This window comes from Manduca sexta, unplaced genomic scaffold, assembly GCF_014839805.1.
Source record: "Manduca sexta isolate Smith_Timp_Sample1 unplaced genomic scaffold, JHU_Msex_v1.0 HiC_scaffold_200, whole genome shotgun sequence".
In the NCBI taxonomy this organism is placed as follows: domain Eukaryota; kingdom Metazoa; phylum Arthropoda; class Insecta; order Lepidoptera; family Sphingidae; genus Manduca; species Manduca sexta.
The window spans coordinates 1-21,183 of record NW_023592920.1 but is presented as its reverse complement, the minus strand read 5'-3'; the positions used below and the strand labels follow the sequence as shown (position 1 = coordinate 21,183).

General features: G+C 42.6%; 1 protein-coding gene across 1 annotated transcript; it reads right to left on the bottom strand.

The window, feature by feature from the left end:
* Positions 1-14: 14 nt before the first annotated feature.
* LOC115454105 (sprouty-related, EVH1 domain-containing protein 2-like) lies at positions 15-20,200 on the bottom strand (the record flags this gene model as incomplete). The annotated part of the gene is made up of 10 exons (XM_037445714.1): positions 15-207; positions 5,056-5,147; positions 10,851-10,962; positions 12,899-12,986; positions 13,339-13,432; positions 14,685-14,773; positions 15,049-15,154; positions 15,467-15,555; positions 18,889-19,057; positions 20,081-20,200. Coding segments are annotated over 10 exons (1,152 nt in total), but the record flags the coding sequence as incomplete, so codon positions are not given.
* Positions 20,201-21,183: the final 983 nt, after the last annotated feature.

Sequence of the window (21,183 nt, the reverse complement as noted above, 5' to 3'; positions counted from 1 at the left end):
TCCGGGATATCCACTTAGGTGTCCGTGGGTCCTGGCACGTGTCCCCCGGCGGTGTGGTGCTGAGTCGTGGTCCCTGGGCTGGTGGTGGTGGGGCGCGTAGGCGCCGCCGGCAGGAGTGCGCGCGCCGCTGCCCGGTGAGCGCAGCGCAGCGGCACGTAGCAACACAGGCACGGCACCACCAGGCTCAGAGCCACGATCGCCACCCATCTGCACACCATTACAATGTGTTTATTACTAACATACAATATTCAGTTATATTAATATAGTTCGGCCAGGAAAATAAAGAATCTGCTTTGAGAGTGCCAGTTTTGTTTTTTGGCGTGGTTTGGATTTTCCTGTTATGGATATATACTTATAGTTTTACGTGTTAGCTCATAACTGTACCAATGATTGTGACTATGGCCAATAAGGAAGGCGGATTTGTTATATTTAATAAAAATGTAAGTGTGAGTGTTGGAACACATGTAGCGACACCCGCTTATTGATCATTGATTGAATAACCGCCGCATCCACAAGTTGAATAAGAGATGAACGTTTTAAGTCTTCTACCAACAGAAATAAGACTCAAATTTCAAAATAATCGATGTACTTACATTAAAAATACATACGCGTTGAGAATCTCCATTTTGAAGTTGATTAAAAAATCGATATAACTTTTTTAAGAGCGTTTACGCATCCGCGCGCCGTATGTCTCAAAAACAGCACTTTTCGAAGGAGATAATATCCATCAAAACATTATTTTAAAACATATGAATTAGTAATTATTATAGAAAATTTTGTTGTCTAAAAAGTTAGTAGAGAAAATTTTTAGATTTATTGAGTATTTGTAAATTGTTTAATGATTACTGAACAGAGGTTTTCAAATTTGCGCTTCGAACGTCTATTTCGAAGCTCAAAATATCTTAAACCACTAAGGAACATAACAATATGTTATTTTTATCTAACTAAAAAGATCCTGAAGAAAAAGTTAGTAGAGAAAAATATCTTTTTATGTTTAATTCATGAGAAATAAAAATTCAAAGAATTCGAAAATTTCCGAAATGTTGGTCATGTAAATGATTTTTTTATCACTATATCTTACTTAATTGAATATAATATTGGATTACTATAATAGAAGAACATCTCCTTAAAACATACAATTTAAAAATTCTACAAAATTAGTTCTGTTATTTTTCTATAAATATTTTAAATACCACTATAAAACGCAACGCGCAAATCGTTTCAAATTAGTCCGCCTTGAGGCTTTCTAGAGAGGACGTATCGCTCGTCGCTCCGGCGAGACTCAGTTGGACTTTGCTGTGCGTAGAAAAATAGTCACGTGTATACAGTGATTGCCACATCTTAGTACTTTAGTAAGTAAAATATTTTTTCTTTAATGATTGACAATAATTTTAGTAGTTACTATAAATTATTATTATATTATTATGTTTCAGACACAATGGGAAGTAAAGCTATTTCTAGGCAAGAAAAGGAAACGTAACAACGCTGAAACTTCGGCTAAAGCAAAAGCTAAAAGATTGATGTACTAATGTTATAACATGCGTCTGTAGTTATGGTTGTTGCTTTTTACTCATTAAACACTTGAGCATAGTTACTCGAAGGAAAAAATGGAACCTTAAGCTAAAACAATTAGCCCATTGAAATGTTACATGAGCTTTGTATTTTTAGAGGACCCAATTTTATTTCCCCCCTTGTCCCCTTGCCACCATCATGGAAAAAGGGGTGCAAACACTTTTTCGCGATATCTCGGAAACTATGCGTCTTACATAAATTTTGTAAAGTCATAATTTGTAGCAAATTGTTTTGCCTACAAATATGTTTATATAACTTTTTGCCCTAAATTAAAAATTAAAGAAGTTATAAGCAAAAATGTGAGAAAATGTTTATAAAAGTTTTCTTTTTGCTCTATAACTTTTTACATTTTACAAAAATTACCTCAAACTAACTTGTAAATGATCTTTTGAGGAAAATTGTTCCCTATATTTTTTTATTTCATTCATTTAAAACGCTGTTACAGCGCTCCAAAGTTTACCGGGTTCGTCAATGCTCATGAGAATCCGGTCGAAACAAAATGTTTAACTTATTTTTGATTTTTTTATTGTAAATATATTATTACAATTTTTTTGTTAAATTCGTACAACTTTACTTATTTATTCCTAACTCTTTTCTTTGCCATAGAACTTACCAAATTTAACTTATCGAATGTTATGCAGGTAGAAAAGGTATGAGTTACCATTTGGGGATAAAGGAGAAAAAAACATATTTGCAGGCAAAACAATTTGCTACAAATTATGGCTTTACAAAATTTTTGTAAGACGTATAGTTTCCGAGATATCGCGAAAAAAGTGTTTTCACCCCTTTTTACAAGATGGCGGCCGGGGACAAGGGTGGCGACCCCACAAACTTGAGGTTAAGCTTCTATTGACCCCCCACACATGGCCCAAAAATAAAATTGCGTCCTCCAAAAATGCAATATTCGGTCCTTAAATTGTAACATTTCAATGGACTAAACGCACATTTCAAAACTCGTTTTACGCCCGCGGCGTGCTGGTTGTATGCGGTACCCGCTGTATTGGCGGCCAACTAGTAGAATCGTGCGGGCCACGGTAGCACCAGCGCGCTCTGTGGTTAGTAGGTGGGCGACTGCAGTAGTCGGTAGGGGAGGGTGGTTACAGAAATCTGACGCCATTTTCCTCCATCGTGATCGTTTCCGATATTTGTCCATGGCGTTCTGGAACTCAACTGACCGTTAACTGTCCATCTTGTAACCGCCCGCCTTGCGATAATCGCTCGCCAAGTTTGCAGGACATAATCGGAACCGCGGTGGTTACAAATCGCACAGATCTCCGGTCGTCATGAGTTTGGAAATAAAACAGCCGTTTCTCAACCACGGCGGGCGCGAGTAAAACCGCTTCGTGAGTTCTTAGCCTTATAGAATCACTTTGCTGTCCCGTTGTCAAAACGTTTACAACTCGCCAAATACCCATTGCGCGAGTCCCACTCGCACTTGGCTGATTTTTGCATAATGCATAGGTACGCTTACTTTCAAATAACAAGGTTTTGTGTTCACTGATGCGCACTGTTAAGAAAATTCAAGTGACGAGAGACGGAATCCTATATCTTTCTCCTCTTTGAACCTTAGAAATAAGGGATTTGGTAATTTATGTAGCTAGTGAATAAAACTACTAGTAGTAGTTAGTATACCTATCTTCTTAACTATTTGGGCTAGTTTAGGTTTACACGCTCACATCAATTTTACATATAATTTTATACTGACGTTTAACCCTGTGCAGGTTTCGGCGTCATTATACTTGTATAAATTAAACGCGTCTAGATCCATATGCAGTTTTATTTAAGTATGTAGTGTTTGCGTAAACTTCGATAACAATAATAGTATATTCTATATATTTTTTAATTTTTAGGTAATCGTGCCTGATATTACACTCAAAATAAATAAGGTTATTAAAAGCCGCAAAATTATAGATTTTCAATATTTTTTGGATCAAATTAAAACACTCAATAACCACAACAGAGCAACAGGTTGTAGTATCGAACATTTACAACTATTGAAAGAGAATGTTTGCTTGCAGTCAACATTTTTAATGAAGTGTAATATGTGCAATATGGAATTTAAGCTATTTAAGCGCTAAGAGATATACTGATAGTATGGACGTATATCGTGGAACTGTGAATGGAGCTATGATGACTGAAGTTGGTAGATCAAATTTAAACGAACAGTTAGCTTCCATAGATTTACCAATATTAACGCAAAATGTTTACATGAAATGTTACGACGAGTTAGCTAAATGATTGAAATTAGCTGCAGAGGACAGGATGCAAGAGGCCGCTAGGGAAGAAACTGATAAAGATGTTGCCTGTGGCGATGTAAAAGACGGTATTCCCATATTTACAGTCAAAGCTGACTGCTGTTGGTCAAAAAAGGTACAGAACCATCTATTTTGCTTCGTCGTGTGTCGCAAATATTATGCAAAACTATGGATATAAAACTAGTAAATTGTTATACATGGATGTACAATCGATCGATTGATGATCGATGTCACTGAGAAGCAATACCTATTAAAAAAACTATCCAAAAAATATAACCAACTTCCGAAAAGAAGTCTTTTATTTCTCACTTTTTAGTTATACACTTAAAAATGACATCTCATTACATACACCTTCTGACTCAAAATATAAATTCCAATATGTAATTTCTAATGACTTAATTTAAACTTTCAATACGCTAAATATTAAAAACTGCAGATCTATGGAGTAATTATGTGGTCCATTATAAACATCGTAGCACAGTAATTTTCCTGATTTATTGTCTGATTACGGAGTTCTGGTGCCTATCTTTCGGCTTCATGATGAGCTCCACTTTACTAAAGGGTACTTTCTAAATGCAAATGCTTAAATTTTTAAGCATTTGCATTTAAAAGTGAAAATAACAATTTGTAAAATTGCCGTTAAAATTTGTTAAAAATGTTTATTTTTTTATAATTACAAAATGATACATATAAACTATTTCATGATGAATTCTTATATATTTAATAATAGAATTCTTCATTTATCATAAATTCATAAATCATAAGTTACATTCCAATTAGATAATTAAAGCGAAAAGATCAAAATTGGTTGGTCTGACTATAAAAGATAGCCGATGCGCTAACTCTACGCACACAGCTACGAAACGGCTCTGTGTGAGTGAATTTTGCGAAGAATTACCTATAGTTGACTTCACGCGCGGCACGTAAACGCTCTTAAGGCAAAAGGGTTACTAGAAATGTACAGAATATATAATTATCTGTACGGACACAGTAAACTGTCCCTGATTGCAAGAAATGGTTAACTCTCGCCAGTCGACATAATAATGCCGGCCTGTATGAAATCGGTTGTACACAGGTTGTTCCTGGAACCGACACGCTTACGCCACTATGGCGGGTCTTACACCTCGTGTCTTTTGGTTGCTATCTGGGTGGATACAAAATAACCAACATGTAAAAAAGAGCTGTAAAAATAAGTTATATTATTATTAATCAACTTAATACTATTTACCGCACGGCGCAGGTGGTGTGAGGCGGTGCGCAGGCGCAGGGTCGGTTCACGGCGTCGCCCTCAGAGTCCCATCCGCAGTGGTACACCAGACACTGGAAGACATTATTTAAATTAGTACTATTCCCTAAGAGGGTTCATAATGACAGACAGGTGACCGTAAAATTAAGTCAAATATTTTTGCAATATGTTGTTCAAAGGTGTTGCTTGGAGACCGTTGATTGTTTTTCTATCAATTTTACATTGATTGCGGTTTGGTATGGATTTTAATATTGTCAGAATCATTTTTATAAATTGACGAATACTTTCTACCTCTCATTCTGCCCAGTACTAATTATATAATAACAAAACACGTCACGTCTTTATCCTTGAAGGGATAGGCAGAGGTGCAACCAGGATACCTGCTGTTAACCTGTGTTCCTTCCCATGTTGTGATAGAGAGCGTGCCTATCGACATATCGAGCATTAATTCTAGACTTGATACTGAGTAGAAAAACCTAATATAATTTTGCCTGACCTGGGATTGGAATCCAGAACTTCAGAGCCGTGTCGTACATCTAATATAACTTCACCGAGGCATTATATGCAGAAATGTACTCCAAAAATTGTATAGAAGAAAGAAGAAATATAAGAATAGAATTGAGAGATTACTTATCAATAGTTTTGGGACTATTAGGTAATGTTTTCTTTATTTGTTTTATTTTAACACTTTATTGAACACCATAAGTATTAAAAAATATGTTAACGTTTTTATAGCAAAAGCCAAAAATGGTTCATTATGATACGTTCGCGGCGCATTCATTAGACACATTTTGATTATAATCAGTGCTGGTTCTCGGTCGCCCCACGTTGTAGTTAAGGCGCTAGTTTCTAAGGGGGAGTCTCACTCCACCGTCATCATGCACTTGGGACCTTAAAAAATCATATCGAAATAGTGGCACAGTTTTCTTTCGCCTAAAGCACCGTAATAGGTCAGCTAAGCGTGGATCATATTTCGTCCGTGACATGGTACAGCCACATGGTAAAAGCGGCGATAGCCTAATTGATGTGGAATGGACTTCCAAGACGAATGTCCGCAGATTCAAATCCCAAGGGCACACACCTCTGACTTTTCTAAAATCATGTGTGTATTCTTTGTGAATTATAGTTCGCTTTAACGGTGAAGGAAAACATCGTGAGGAAACCTGCATATCTGAGAAGTTCTTTATAGGAACTTCGAGGGTGTGTGAAGTCTACCAATCCGCACTAGGCCAGCGTGGTGGACTAAGGCCTTACCCCTATAGTAGTAGAGGAGGCCCGTGCCCAGCAGTGGGACAGTATATAATGCAAGGCTGTTATTATTATATAGCAGCGACCCGCCCCGGCTTCGCACGGGTGCAATGCTGATATTAAATACACTACAAAAAAACTGTGAACGTTTTATATAAAAACATAGCGGCCCGCTCTGGCTTCGCACGGGTATAACATAACAAAATAACAGTATTTCTCCACTATTTAATGGATGTTATTATACATATAAACCTTCTTCTTGGACCACGCTATCTATTAAAAAAAAACCGCATCAAAATCCGTTGCGTAGTTTTACAGATTGAAGCACACATAGGGACAGAGAAAGCGACTTTGTTTTATACTATGTAGTGATATTATACTAATGTTAGTGTCCGGTCCAGCCCCCCCTGGTACCTGCGCGCACTTGATGCAGGACACGCAGTCGACGCAGGCGCGGCAGCAGTCGGGCGCGTACTCGCACGAGCCGGCGCGGTTGTGATATTATACTAATGTTAGTGTCCGGTCCAGCCCCTAGTACCTGCGCGCACTTGATGCAGGACACGCAGTCGACGCAGGCGCGGCAGCAGTCGGGCGCGTACTCGCACGAGCCGGCGCGGTTGTGATATTATACTAATGTTAGTGTCCGGTCCAGCCCCCTAGTACCTGCGCGCACTTGATGCAGGACACGCAGTCGACGCAGGCGCGGCAGCAGTCGGGCGCGTACTCGCACGAGCCGGCGCGGTTGTGATATTATACTAATGTTAGTGTCCGGTCCAGCCCCTAGTACCTGCGCGCACTTGATGCAGGACACGCAGTCGACGCAGGCGCGGCAGCAGTCGGGCGCGTACTCGCACGAGCCGGCGCGGTTGTGATATTATACTAATGTTAGTGTCCGGTCCAGCCCCTAGTACCTGCGCGCACTTGATGCAGGACACGCAGTCGACGCAGGCGCGGCAGCAGTCGGGCGCGTACTCGCACGAGCCGGCGCGGTTGTGATATTATACTAATGTTTGTGTCCGGTCCAGCCCCCCCCTAGTACCTGCGCGCACTTGATGCAGGACACGCAGTCGACGCAGGCGCGGCAGCAGTCGGGCGCGTACTCGCACGAGCCGGCGCGGTTGTGATATTATACTAATGTTAGTGTCCGGTCCAGCACCCCTAGTACCTGCGCGCACTTGATGCAGGACACGCAGTCGACGCAGGCGCGGCAGCAGTCGGGCGCGTACTCGCACGAGCCGGCGCGGTTGTGATATTATACTAATGTTAGTGTCCGGTCCAGCCCCTAGTACCTGCGCGCACTTGATGCAGGACACGCAGTCGACGCAGGCGCGGCAGCAGTCGGGCGCGTACTCGCACGAGCCGGCGCGGTTGTGATATTATACTAATGTTAGTGTCCGGTCCAGCCCCTAGTACCTGCGCGCACTTGATGCAGGACACGCAGTCGACGCAGGCGCGGCAGCAGTCGGGCGCGTACTCGCACGAGCCGGCGCGGTTGTGATATTATACTAATGTTAGTGTCCGGTCCAGCCCCTAGTACCTGCGCGCACTTGATGCAGGACACGCAGTCGACGCAGGCGCGGCAGCAGTCGGGCGCGTACTCGCACGAGCCGGCGCGGTTGTGATATTATACTAATGTTAGTGTCCGGTCCAGCCCCTAGTACCTGCGCGCACTTGATGCAGGACACGCAGTCGACGCAGGCGCGGCAGCAGTCGGGCGCGTACTCGCACGAGCCGGCGCGGTTGTGATATTATACTAATGTTAGTGTCCGGTCCAGCCCCTAGTACCTGCGCGCACTTGATGCAGGACACGCAGTCGACGCAGGCGCGGCAGCAGTCGGGCGCGTACTCGCACGAGCCGGCGCGGTTGTGATATTATACTAATGTTAGTGTCCGGTCCAGCCCCTAGTACCTGCGCGCACTTGATGCAGGACACGCAGTCGACGCAGGCGCGGCAGCAGTCGGGCGCGTACTCGCACGAGCCGGCGCGGTTGTGATATTATACTAATGTTAGTGTCCGGTCCAGCCCCCTAGTACCTGCGCGCACTTGATGCAGGACACGCAGTCGACGCAGGCGCGGCAGCAGTCGGGCGCGTACTCGCACGAGCCGGCGCGGTTGTGATATTATACTAATGTTAGTGTCCGGTCCAGCCCCTAGTACCTGCGCGCACTTGATGCAGGACACGCAGTCGACGCAGGCGCGGCAGCAGTCGGGCGCGTACTCGCACGAGCCGGCGCGGTTGTGATATTATACTAATGTTAGTGTCCGGTCCAGCCCCTAGTACCTGCGCGCACTTGATGCAGGACACGCAGTCGACGCAGGCGCGGCAGCAGTCGGGCGCGTACTCGCACGAGCCGGCGCGGTTGTGATATTATACTAATGTTAGTGTCCGGTCCAGCCCCCTAGTACCTGCGCGCACTTGATGCAGGACACGCAGTCGACGCAGGCGCGGCAGCAGTCGGGCGCGTACTCGCACGAGCCGGCGCGGTTGTGATATTATACTAATGTTAGTGTCCGGTCCAGCCCCCTAGTACCTGCGCGCACTTGATGCAGGACACGCAGTCGACGCAGGCGCGGCAGCAGTCGGGCGCGTACTCGCACGAGCCGGCGCGGTTGTGATATTATACTAATGTTAGTGTCCGGTCCAGCCCCCTAGTACCTGCGCGCACTTGATGCAGGACACGCAGTCGACGCAGGCGCGGCAGCAGTCGGGCGCGTACTCGCACGAGCCGGCGCGGTTGTGATATTATACTAATGTTAGTGTCCGGTCCAGCCCCCTAGTACCTGCGCGCACTTGATGCAGGACACGCAGTCGACGCAGGCGCGGCAGCAGTCGGGCGCGTACTCGCACGAGCCGGCGCGGTTGTGATATTATACTAATGTTAGTGTCCGGTCCAGCCCCTAGTACCTGCGCGCACTTGATGCAGGACACGCAGTCGACGCAGGCGCGGCAGCAGTCGGGCGCGTACTCGCACGAGCCGGCGCGGTTGTGATATTATACTAATGTTAGTGTCCGGTCCAGCCCCTAGTACCTGCGCGCACTTGATGCAGGACACGCAGTCGACGCAGGCGCGGCAGCAGTCGGGCGCGTACTCGCACGAGCCGGCGCGGTTGTGATATTATACTAATGTTAGTGTCCGGTCCAGCCCCCTAGTACCTGCGCGCACTTGATGCAGGACACGCAGTCGACGCAGGCGCGGCAGCAGTCGGGCGCGTACTCGCACGAGCCGGCGCGGTTGTGATATTATACTAATGTTAGTGTCCGGTCCAGCCCCCTAGTACCTGCGCGCACTTGATGCAGGACACGCAGTCGACGCAGGCGCGGCAGCAGTCGGGCGCGTACTCGCACGAGCCGGCGCGGTTGTGATATTATACTAATGTTAGTGTCCGGTCCAGCCCCCTAGTACCTGCGCGCACTTGATGCAGGACACGCAGTCGACGCAGGCGCGGCAGCAGTCGGGCGCGTACTCGCACGAGCCGGCGCGGTTGTGATATTATACTAATGTTAGTGTCCGGTCCAGCCCCCTAGTACCTGCGCGCACTTGATGCAGGACACGCAGTCGACGCAGGCGCGGCAGCAGTCGGGCGCGTACTCGCACGAGCCGGCGCGGTTGTGATATTATACTAATGTTAGTGTCCGGTCCAGCCCCCTAGTACCTGCGCGCACTTGATGCAGGACACGCAGTCGACGCAGGCGCGGCAGCAGTCGGGCGCGTACTCGCACGAGCCGGCGCGGTTGTGATATTATACTAATGTTAGTGTCCGGTCCAGCCCCCTAGTACCTGCGCGCACTTGATGCAGGACACGCAGTCGACGCAGGCGCGGCAGCAGTCGGGCGCGTACTCGCACGAGCCGGCGCGGTTGTGATATTATACTAATGTTAGTGTCCGGTCCAGCCCCTAGTACCTGCGCGCACTTGATGCAGGACACGCAGTCGACGCAGGCGCGGCAGCAGTCGGGCGCGTACTCGCACGAGCCGGCGCGGTTGTGATATTATACTAATGTTAGTGTCCGGTCCAGCCCCCTAGTACCTGCGCGCACTTGATGCAGGACACGCAGTCGACGCAGGCGCGGCAGCAGTCGGGCGCGTACTCGCACGAGCCGGCGCGGTTGTGATATTATACTAATGTTAGTGTCCGGTCCAGCCCCCCCTAGTACCTGCGCGCACTTGATGCAGGACACGCAGTCGACGCAGGCGCGGCAGCAGTCGGGCGCGTACTCGCACGAGCCGGCGCGGTTGTGATATTATACTAATGTTAGTGTCCGGTCCAGCCCCCTAGTACCTGCGCGCACTTGATGCAGGACACGCAGTCGACGCAGGCGCGGCAGCAGTCGGGCGCGTACTCGCACGAGCCGGCGCGGTTGTGATATTATACTAATGTTAGTGTCCGGTCCAGCCCCTAGTACCTGCGCGCACTTGATGCAGGACACGCAGTCGACGCAGGCGCGGCAGCAGTCGGGCGCGTACTCGCACGAGCCGGCGCGGTTGTGATATTATACTAATGTTAGTGTCCGGTCCAGCCCCTAGTACCTGCGCGCACTTGATGCAGGACACGCAGTCGACGCAGGCGCGGCAGCAGTCGGGCGCGTACTCGCACGAGCCGGCGCGGTTGGCGCTCTCCAGGTACCACTCGTGACAGTGCCTGTTGAGTTAAACATTATTATTGTAATTGATTACTATAACTGTGGAACACTACGTCTCTACCACTGAGGAATTTTGAGAATGTACGTAAGGTCTTTGCAAGGAATGGTGGTCATTGGTGGTAGGTCTCTCATATGTGAGAGTCCGCCTGGGTAGGTACCACTGCAATGTCTATTTCGACCGCCAAGCAGCAGTGTGTAGTCACTAGTTTGAAGGACATTGTAGCCAGTGTAACTGCTGAATATAATAAGACATCTCATGTCTCAGGATGGCGAGCGCAGTGGGATACCGAACAATTGTAACTCAAGGTGTTACTGTTTCTACTGTTTATGGGCGGTCGTATCGTTTACCATCAGGCGAACAAGCTCGCCTCGACATTCAAAGTAATAAAAAAAGTTTTTGAAGTCTTCCTACTCTTTGGCATGATGAGTAACACTATGCAAATAACTTATGGGGTTCTATACTATATGGACATTGTTTAGACTATATGGAATTTGCATATTTTCTGGCATTTTTTTCATGTCTATTATTGGAATCGAATATATATTTCATTTCAATAAATTATGATTTTTTACTAAAATGAAATATATTGTTATTTTTTTATTACTTTTCTTTTAATGAATAATTAATACATGGCATTATTTTACTATTGTCTTAAGAGCCTATTCAATCTTGAATGATTATTTCCATTTTTACATAACGGCAATGCTCCCCGAAGCATGTATAGTAAAAGGAAACGGGTTGCTTTTGCTGCTTAGACAGAGTATTTTAAAGTTGCATACATTTAAAACACTGAGGTACAAAGGGCAAACGGGTGTCGCGGGTTGGCAAAATGGCGGCCCGCTTTCGACTGACTGCCTACGTGACGTGTGGCCGTGGTCTTTATTCGTTCATATTCTGGTACTGGTTGTATTGTTAACGTTATTGTATGAATGTAAGTAGTGTTATTATCGTAAATATTCAATGTATGTATACTGTTATCGTGCAATCTATACTATTATATAAAGCTGAAGAGTTTGTTTGTTTGTTTGTTTGTTTGTTTGTTTGAACGCGCTAAGCTCAGGAACTACCGGTCCAAATCGAAAAATTCTTTTTGCGTTGGATAGCCCTTTGTTCGTGGAGTGCTATAGGCTATATAACATCACGCTATACCCAATAGGAGCGGAGCAGTAATGGCTCATCTTAGGAAATACCGGTCAAAACTGAAAAATTCTTTTTGCGTTGGATAGCCCTTTGTTCGTGGAGTGCTATAGGCTATATAACATCACGCTATACCCAATAGGAGCGGAGCAGTAATGGCTCATCTTAGGAAATACCGGTCAAAACTGAAAAATTCTTTTTGCGTTGGATAGCCCTTTGTTCGTGAAGTGCTATAGGCTATATATCATCACGCTATACCCAATAGGAGCGGAGCAATAATGAAACATGTTGCAAAAACGGAGAAAATTATTAGTTTTGAGAGCTTCCGTTGCCTGCGCTGCGTAAACGGTTAAAGTTATGCAACAATGATGTATGACGGGATTGTTCCTCTTAAAAAATTCTAAAAATATATTATAAAACAAAGTCCCCGCTGCATCTGTCTGGCTGAACGTGTTAAACTCAAAAACTACCCAACGTATTAAGATGAAATTTGATATGGAGATAGTTTGAGACCCTGGGAAGAACATAGGCTCCCGGAAACTACTACTTTTATAACGGAAAACTTTAGCCTGAAAACTTTATAACGCGGGCGGAGCCGCGGGCAAAAGCTAGTCTTTCTTATAATTTTTCTTCTTCTTGCTCTGAAACCCTTAAATGTTGTATACTCCTGTAAAGGCATTTCATACTGTAAAAATTCCTATATATTTAAATATCGTTATATTGTATTGTGACATGTCGTTGGTGTACTAGTAAATAAACAAATAAATAAAATAAATATTGTCGGATAATAAACATACCTGCATTTGAGCCGTCCCTGGAAGGTTTCGATGGTTTTCTTCCCTGGCAGTGGCGGAGGCGCGGTGTACGTGGACTTCTTTAGCGACCCTGCAAGTTATACATTATGATTAAGAACTAAGTAAAATTATAAACGTGAGTTTCTGGAGATTTTTGGGGTGTATTTGAGATGAAAGCAGTGGTTGCGGAACAGATTTAGATAAATATTTACACACAGATAGGCTATGCTTTTTATATTGATCATATAAAGGCTACTTTTTTCTATAAAAGTACATGGTGCAACTTTAGTTCTGAGAAAGAATCTACGGACTAATATAGTAGTAGCTTTTGCTCGTGGATTTAACGTGAAAAATTACGTTAGTAATAAAATAATGAAGTAATCAAACATTTAACCCTATATATTCATTTGTGGCAACTGTGTGCCGAAGAATGGTATTATCACCTGAGTCCCTTTTGAGTAGCGGTGGCTTGGTGTTGGGCGTGGACTTCTCCGAGCTAATGACGCCTTGACCCTGCGGGTATGTGTACTCGTGCACCTGCAATAAAGATAATAATAATAATATCAGCCCTGTATTATATAACGTCCCACTGTTGGGCGCGGGCCTCCTCTACTACAGGGCCCTTATTCTCTATCCCGCACGTTATTTTAACAGCGCGTAACAAGCACGGAACACAACGCGTCATGTTTAGGACTATAGAAATTTGGCTTACAGAATACCATTCCACGCACATTTCTCGAAGATAACATGACACGGCCGCGTTACGCGTTTACACTATCATACAGAATAAGGGCCCTGAGAGGGATATAAGTAGTTTATATTATTTCGTTGTCTATTTAAGATGTATAAAAAAATTCAGAGAAACATAAAAGCTAAAGTTAGTAATCTGAATTGTACTCCAAAACTTGTGCCCAATCATGATTATTGTAACTATGATATGTAAAATTAAAAATAAATATTATGGTTACATTCAACTAACTACCTGAATTAAATCTTTCTAAGTTTCATATTTCCTCCCTAATTAATTTTGTGTTTTTACGCTCATTATAAACTTTGCTGAATTGCTATTCATGATGTCAATTTGCTTATGTGTTTGCTAAATCATGGAACACGTTAATATTATTAGCTTTGCAGTTAGAATAGTCAGTGATTTTTGGGTCCTTTTTTTATTTCGTTTTAACAAGGCAGGTGTGTCGTTCGCCTGATGGTAAGCGATACGACCGCCCAACAGTATCAATATTTCTTTCCTTTATCCGTAAGTATTCTAATGATATTGGGTTTTCAGTCCAATATCTGGAGTCTGGAGTGTCTGGCGATGGGATCGTCCCATCACATCATTGGTCGGAATACACATAACAAAAGTTTGTGTACAGGTAGCGTAGGGATGTGAGCGTGCACGTGTGTATTTACATACATACATAACATCACGCATTTTATCCCCGAAGGGGTATGCAGAGGCGCCACTATGGCACCCACTTTTCGCCAAGTATGTTCCGTCCCATGATGTGATAGGGGGCGAGCCTATCGCCATATCGGGCACAAATTCCAGACTCCGGGCTGATACTGAGCAGAAAAACCCAAATATCATAAATAGTGTGTATTTATGTGTGCTTGTACACGTGTGTTTATGCATTCGTGTACGTGTTTGAGTGTGTGCGTTTGCATGTGTATAATAGTGTGTGCGTGAGGGTGTGTGTTTGTGTATGTGTGCGTGTACGTATGTTTGTGCGTTCGGGTACATGTTTGTGTGTATGCATGCGTGTGTTTGTGTGTGTGTGCGGATACTCACGGCGGATAGTTGTACGTAGTGGCACCTCTCGTTGTCGTCCTCGGTGCTGGTCTTCTCGTCGTACTGCACTTCGTACTGCTTCATCGACTCTGCAACGGATATTTATTGACGTGTGAGTATTTTTGCGGATATATTTTTGTAACCAAAATTTTAATTGAAGATGGCGGATTGTACTTTGGAGTTTTAAAGTGATTATGAATATACTAAATATCCGATAATACGGCAACATTCGGATATACAAGAAATGCCTATGCTATGCCCAAGAAATGTTGACTATATTTGCCCACTAAGCTACAGCAAATCCGTTATGGTTCGGATATGGCAGAAATCCGAAAATATCCGAAAAATATTCCCGTTGTATTACCGTGTCCGTTGAGCGGGTGTGCGGGCAGCGTGATGGGCGCGAGGATGGGAGTCTGCAGGTCGCGCCGACCCTCCTCGCGGGAGCCCCCCGACGGCAGGTTCAGGCACTGCACAACAAACACAACTGGCGACTGGCGACTGGCGACTAGCGACCACTACTACTAAGCTACTAAACTAATAAGTTATGCATGGAAAACACGTCAAATGGTAAACTATACACAGAGGAAATTTCACATGGAGAAAGTTATATGATTCTTAATGGTAACTCAAAGAAACGAAACTTTGAACGAATGAGTCATGAGGGGAAAGTATTTCATAGTTTCAGGATATTACATATATACAAACATTATGATTTTTTTTACATGAACTATTACATAAACAGGCTTTGTGTGACAAAAATACATTGCAGTGATTGTTACCTCGAAGATGTTTTGTTCCTCGTCGTCCTCTTTGGGCGCTGGGTTGTGTTTTTTGTACGCGTGAAGTGATGGCCATGCCCCACCCAGACCTGAACACAAATGTATCAATGTATTTATTTAGGGTTGACAGAGGTCTAGTTGGATTGCTATTGAGGGAAGTAGACAATTAATATTTCCAACTCCTCCTTATCTTTCTATTTGATTAATTTCGTTGCGGGATAATGAGAAATTAGTTTTCCCTGAGACTCGGCGAGCTTCACTGCTCGGTGTCATAAAATGCGTGTCACTGATGATCCTGACTTACAGGAGTTGTAATGGTGGGTGTCAGGGCGGGAAAGTCTCTAGAGGTCTAGTTGGACGTATTGGGAAAAAGGGTAATTTATTAAAGTCTGTTGAAAAATATCCGAATCTGCCAGCCTGTTTGACAGTATTTGATTAGTGTTTTATTTAAGTTTTATAGAAAAATATCCGAAACCAAACTGGCGTGGCGAAAGGGATCCCGACATAACTTATAGGTGGTTATACTAATGATAATTAAAATTTCACATAAATTACAAAAGGGAAGCCGGCAAGAATCAGGCTTTATATACAGGTTAGACTTATAGCCTTTTCACTCTAGTGGTATTAATATTAATACGACTACCTGTAAGGTTTTGAGTTTAAGTAACCACAAGTATCATCAGAGTTGACTTGTCAACACTTTCTAGAGATCATACACCAGGGACTAGACAAGATGGCTTTCTACAACCGTTAATGGTGATAAAAAAGTCACAGAAGATCGCTGGATGCGGGCCGCTGTCAATAGGTCGACCTGGACATCTTTGTGGGAGGCCCATGTCCAGCAGTGGACATATTTCGGCTGATATGTTTGATCGACAAGTGTATTACTAGGATATGTCACTCTTAGATCAGTAAAGCAGAGAACTGTGACGAAAATGGTACCCACTTTTGGTGCCTTAAAAAATTGATTTATTTTAATATGTTTAACTCACCGTGGAGAAATCCAGTATACGGTAGGGAGGCAAAAGAAAACACATTAGATAAATTAGTTCACAGGGTACTTTTACACATTCCATATAATAAAATAAATTGTACTTCAATAGTATTTGTAGTACATTGGTATATACCGAACATTTTCGAATATCGATATATATGTACTACGTAAATTTGGCGTACCGAACATTCATTGTGTTCAACTGAATTGAACTGCAATCCATTCAAATTGATTTAAGCATGATGTCAATATTGATGCTTTTGGTTGTGTACGTAGTAGCGCTCATAATATAAAAACGCGAGACTAAGTGCAAACCTGGATGTGAATAAAAAATATTAGTCAAATAAGGACAATTATTTGTTGTACAAGGGAATAAATAGGTTATAACAGTGACGTTTTGGTTGCCATTTTAGTTCAGATTTTGAACAAATAGTTTATATGGACGTTTGAGTCTATAGAATATACGTCAATGCTTTCGATCTTATATGTGAACCACAATACTTTTAAGCGAGTACCAAGTGACCCCACTGTATCTGATGGTAAGTGGTGTGGGGTCCAGACTGACGACTAATTAGAGATGATTACCCCTTGCCAGTCTACACAATTATGCCGGTTTGAAACTGGATATACAGGCTGATCCCAGAACGCGACTCACTTGAGCCACTATGGAAGTTTTTTTGTATACGGTCGCTATGGGCTGATAGTCTACCTCCAGTTTGACATCGCATTTTAAATATCGTTAGCTCATTATTACAAGGATCTGTTTTATATATTTTTATGTACAAATTAAGTTATATACAAGATCTTTTGTCATTTCCTTACTAAATGAAACCACATACTTATCTTGAACACTACAATAAGTTATTCAAACCGTAGATGTAAAATAAAATAGTGTAAGTTTGGAACAAAATAAATATCAAAAGTGATTTTAATCTTGCACGTTACTGCCACTACTTTAAGAAAATTCGTCGCAGCGGCAACATCACACATTAATTTAGAAACACACTTACAAACACGACATATTCGCACTTACAAAATGATAAAAAAATCAATCAAAATCTAAAATCATCCTTATAAGAGAGCCAGCGATATGTCGAACAACGATGGAAGATGAATGTATCATTCGCTAGACTAATTGCATTTACACGAGCTACATAATTAGTATATGATGTATAAAGTTGCTAGAGTACTAAAACACACACACTCTCGCCTTTTATTCCGGAAGGGGTAAGCAGAAGCACAACTGGTGTGCCTACTTTTCGACGTGCGTATTCCCATGATGTAAGGAGTCTATTGCCATATTGGGCACGAATTTTAGACTCCGGGCTGATACTAAATAGAAAAGCTTAATAGCACTTTGCCCGAACCGGGGGTTTAACCCAAGACGTCAGCAGTACAGTCACTGTAATACAACTACGCCACTCTACTTCTACTTGATATAGCTGTTATTATATCATAGACACGCCCCACGTCTTTCTCTAACCGCCTACCTACAATATCCTTATTCTTCCATTTTTTATTAGAAATTTGGTCCTTCAACCCAGATATAACTAACAATGCATGGATACCATTGGTATTGTAAATGTAATTTGTAATTACTTTCTGTCAGGTGATCCCTTGCTCCTTGGTTTTTAGAATAGAAAAATCTTACTTCCAGTTGCCAATTAATATAATTATTACGTCAGCTATATTATTAAGATAGATAGCGTGGAAGCCGAGGCTCGGATCCGATCTCTTACCGCGCGTCGTCCCCAAAAGTGGTGTGGCGTGTCTTTATTAATGAAATAACTTATATGAGTTGAATATTAGAGATTAACAGGAATAATTTTGTGTAACACATTGTAACTGCTGTTATAGTAATCACTAGCGACCCGCCCCGGCTTTGCACGGCTGCAATGCTGATACTAAATACACTACAGAAAAACTGTGAACGTTGTATATAAAAACATAGCGGCCCGCTCTGGCTTCGCACGGGTATAACATAACAAAATAACAGTATTTCTCCACTATTTAATGGATGTTATTATACATATAAACCTTCCTCTTGAATCACTCTCTCTATAAAAAACCGCATCAGAATCCGTTGCGTAGTTTTAAAGATTTAAGCACACATAGGGACAGAGAAAGCGACTTTGTTTTATACTATGTAGTGATTACTACCTAACGCATAATATGATGTTAGTTTTAGCTTAACTTTGAGATTAAATTTTATATATTGTAATGATGTTATAACACATTGTATTGTAATTTTTGCACGTCATTTGACTAAATATGGTAAAACACTATTTTATAAAACACGCCACCTAATAATGTACCCATATTTGCAAAATAAATAGATTGATATTTCTCAGTTGTTCATTGCCATGTTGAAGCAATCCTATAGCCCCGTCTTCCAATAGCTCCTTACCCTATTCCCACAGCAGCTTACCGTCTAACAGCTCCTCGATGGCAGTCCGGACTCCCTTGTCGAAGGCCCTCGCGTCTGCAGCCGTCTGGAAGGTCAGCCCGAACCGCTTCTCGTCAGTCACCCAGTGGTGGAACGTGGGCATCACCTTGTTGTACTGGAAGTCTTTCTTCACCGTGCATTCTAACACCACCTGGAAAGATGGTATATGTTTTAAGTACAGTTTTGCGGAATTTTTAACTGTGAAATAAATCTATTATAATTTTCTCTCGAAGAAATTGGAGGCCTTCATGGCCAGGGGAGAGGGGCTAAAGTATTTAAGTGCATATTCTGTCAATATGTGCACAATGGCATGCATTGTGTTTTTATAATCGTTTATATTAAGTTTAGTTTATATTAACTTTAACTTGTAACTGTTTTTGTCCGGGTTGAAGGACCAAAAAATTCTAATATGGCTGACTAAATAATTATATTGTATGTACAGTTGGAAGCAAGATTTTTGCAAGCAAGTGGGTCATCTGAAAAAAGTAATTACCTATAAACATATTCAATACTAATTGTATCAATGCGTTGTCAGATATATCTGGGTTGAAGGACCAAATTACTAATAAGCTGAAAAACTAAGGATATTTTAGGTAGGTTTTCAATTCAAGACATGCAATCCGCTACCCTGATGGTGATAATGACGTCATTAACCTTATGCATGGGCGTGCACAGAAAGACATTTGCCACAAGAATAGCCACGTTGGCGTCATGAGCGAAGTGCGGGAGCTTAGCTTACCAGGTCTACCCATCAGAGGCACTGCATAAGCTTCAACAAACCATGGTTCAAGTTTAAGGATAGGCAAGGTTCGTGGCAAAAAAAACGCGACGATAGCCTAGTTGGGTGTGGAACGGACTGCCGAGACGAATGTCCGCAGGTTCAAATCCCAAGGGCACACACCTCTGAGTTTTCTAAAATCATGTGTGTATTCTTTGTGAAGTTATCGTTCGCTTTAACGGTGAAGGAAAACATCGTGAGGAAACCTGCACATCTGAGAACTTCTCTATAGAAATTTCGAAGGTGTGTGAAGTCTACTAATCCGCACTAGGCCAGCTCGGTGGACTAAGGCCTAATCCCTCTCAGTAGTAGAGGAGGCCCGTGCACAGCAGTGGGCAAGTATATAATACAGGGCTGATATTATTTTATTATTATTATAAGGTTCGTGGTACATACCATATTATCGCTGATCCGTTTGCCGTGTATGTAGTATTCGTGCGTGGGCGTCGACACGATCGCGGAGGTGGATGTCGTGTCGCTATTACTATCCCCACCTGCTAACAGAAGAGGATAAGTCTTTATTTAAGGGTTTTGGTATAGATGTATATAATTTTGCAAGTGTTAGAGTGTGGTTTGACTGCCTCGGTGGCGTAGTTGTATTGCATGTCCGGTACAATAGCGCTCTGAGGTCCTGGGTTCGAATCCCGGGTCGGGCAAAGTGATATTTGGGTTTTTCTGCTCAGTATCAGCCCGGAGTCTGGAATTTTTGCCCGATATGGCGATAGGCTCGCCCCCTATCACATCATGGGACGGAACATACTTGGCGAAAAGTGGGTGCCCTAGTTGCGCCTCTGCATACCCCTTCGGGGATAATTGCGTGATGATATGTAGACTGTGGTTGTTGGTTGTTATTTAAAGGTATAGTTAGAAACTATTTGTAACTAAATTATGATTGCAAGAATGTTTTCTAGCATCGTGTTTTATAGTGATATGGAATTTTCCACGTATTTGACAACGTAAGCAACAGCAAAAATGTTATCTATATATTTAATTAGAATTAGTGGGTACAGTCAGCCACATAATTACCTGAACAAATACAAAATTTTAAATCGCGTTTTACCTTTTGTGTCCATATCAACAATGGTATTTTTCAATAAAATAACCTTCCAATTTTTATCTTTATTTTAGATAAAGAAAAATAATATTTCATCTGAAGTTAACTACTTTTGTGGCTGACTGTACATTAGTAAGCATTTTTATACATATCCTGTTATAAACAATAACGTTTATTAATTGCAATAGTTATACACAAAGCAACCGGAATCACACTAGCTGATCAACATGAATCAAGAACAATTCAGAATAAAATAATCAAATAGTAACTATTTTAAACAATGCTTTTGTTTATCAATTATATTATGAAATACAATGATTATTGCAGAATGTATGTATTTATTTTTCTTCGTTCCTTTAATATAATAGATTCTATTTTGGATACTTTGACGTAATTCCATTGTAATGTTATCTACATTGATCGTCCATATTTAATTATTATAATA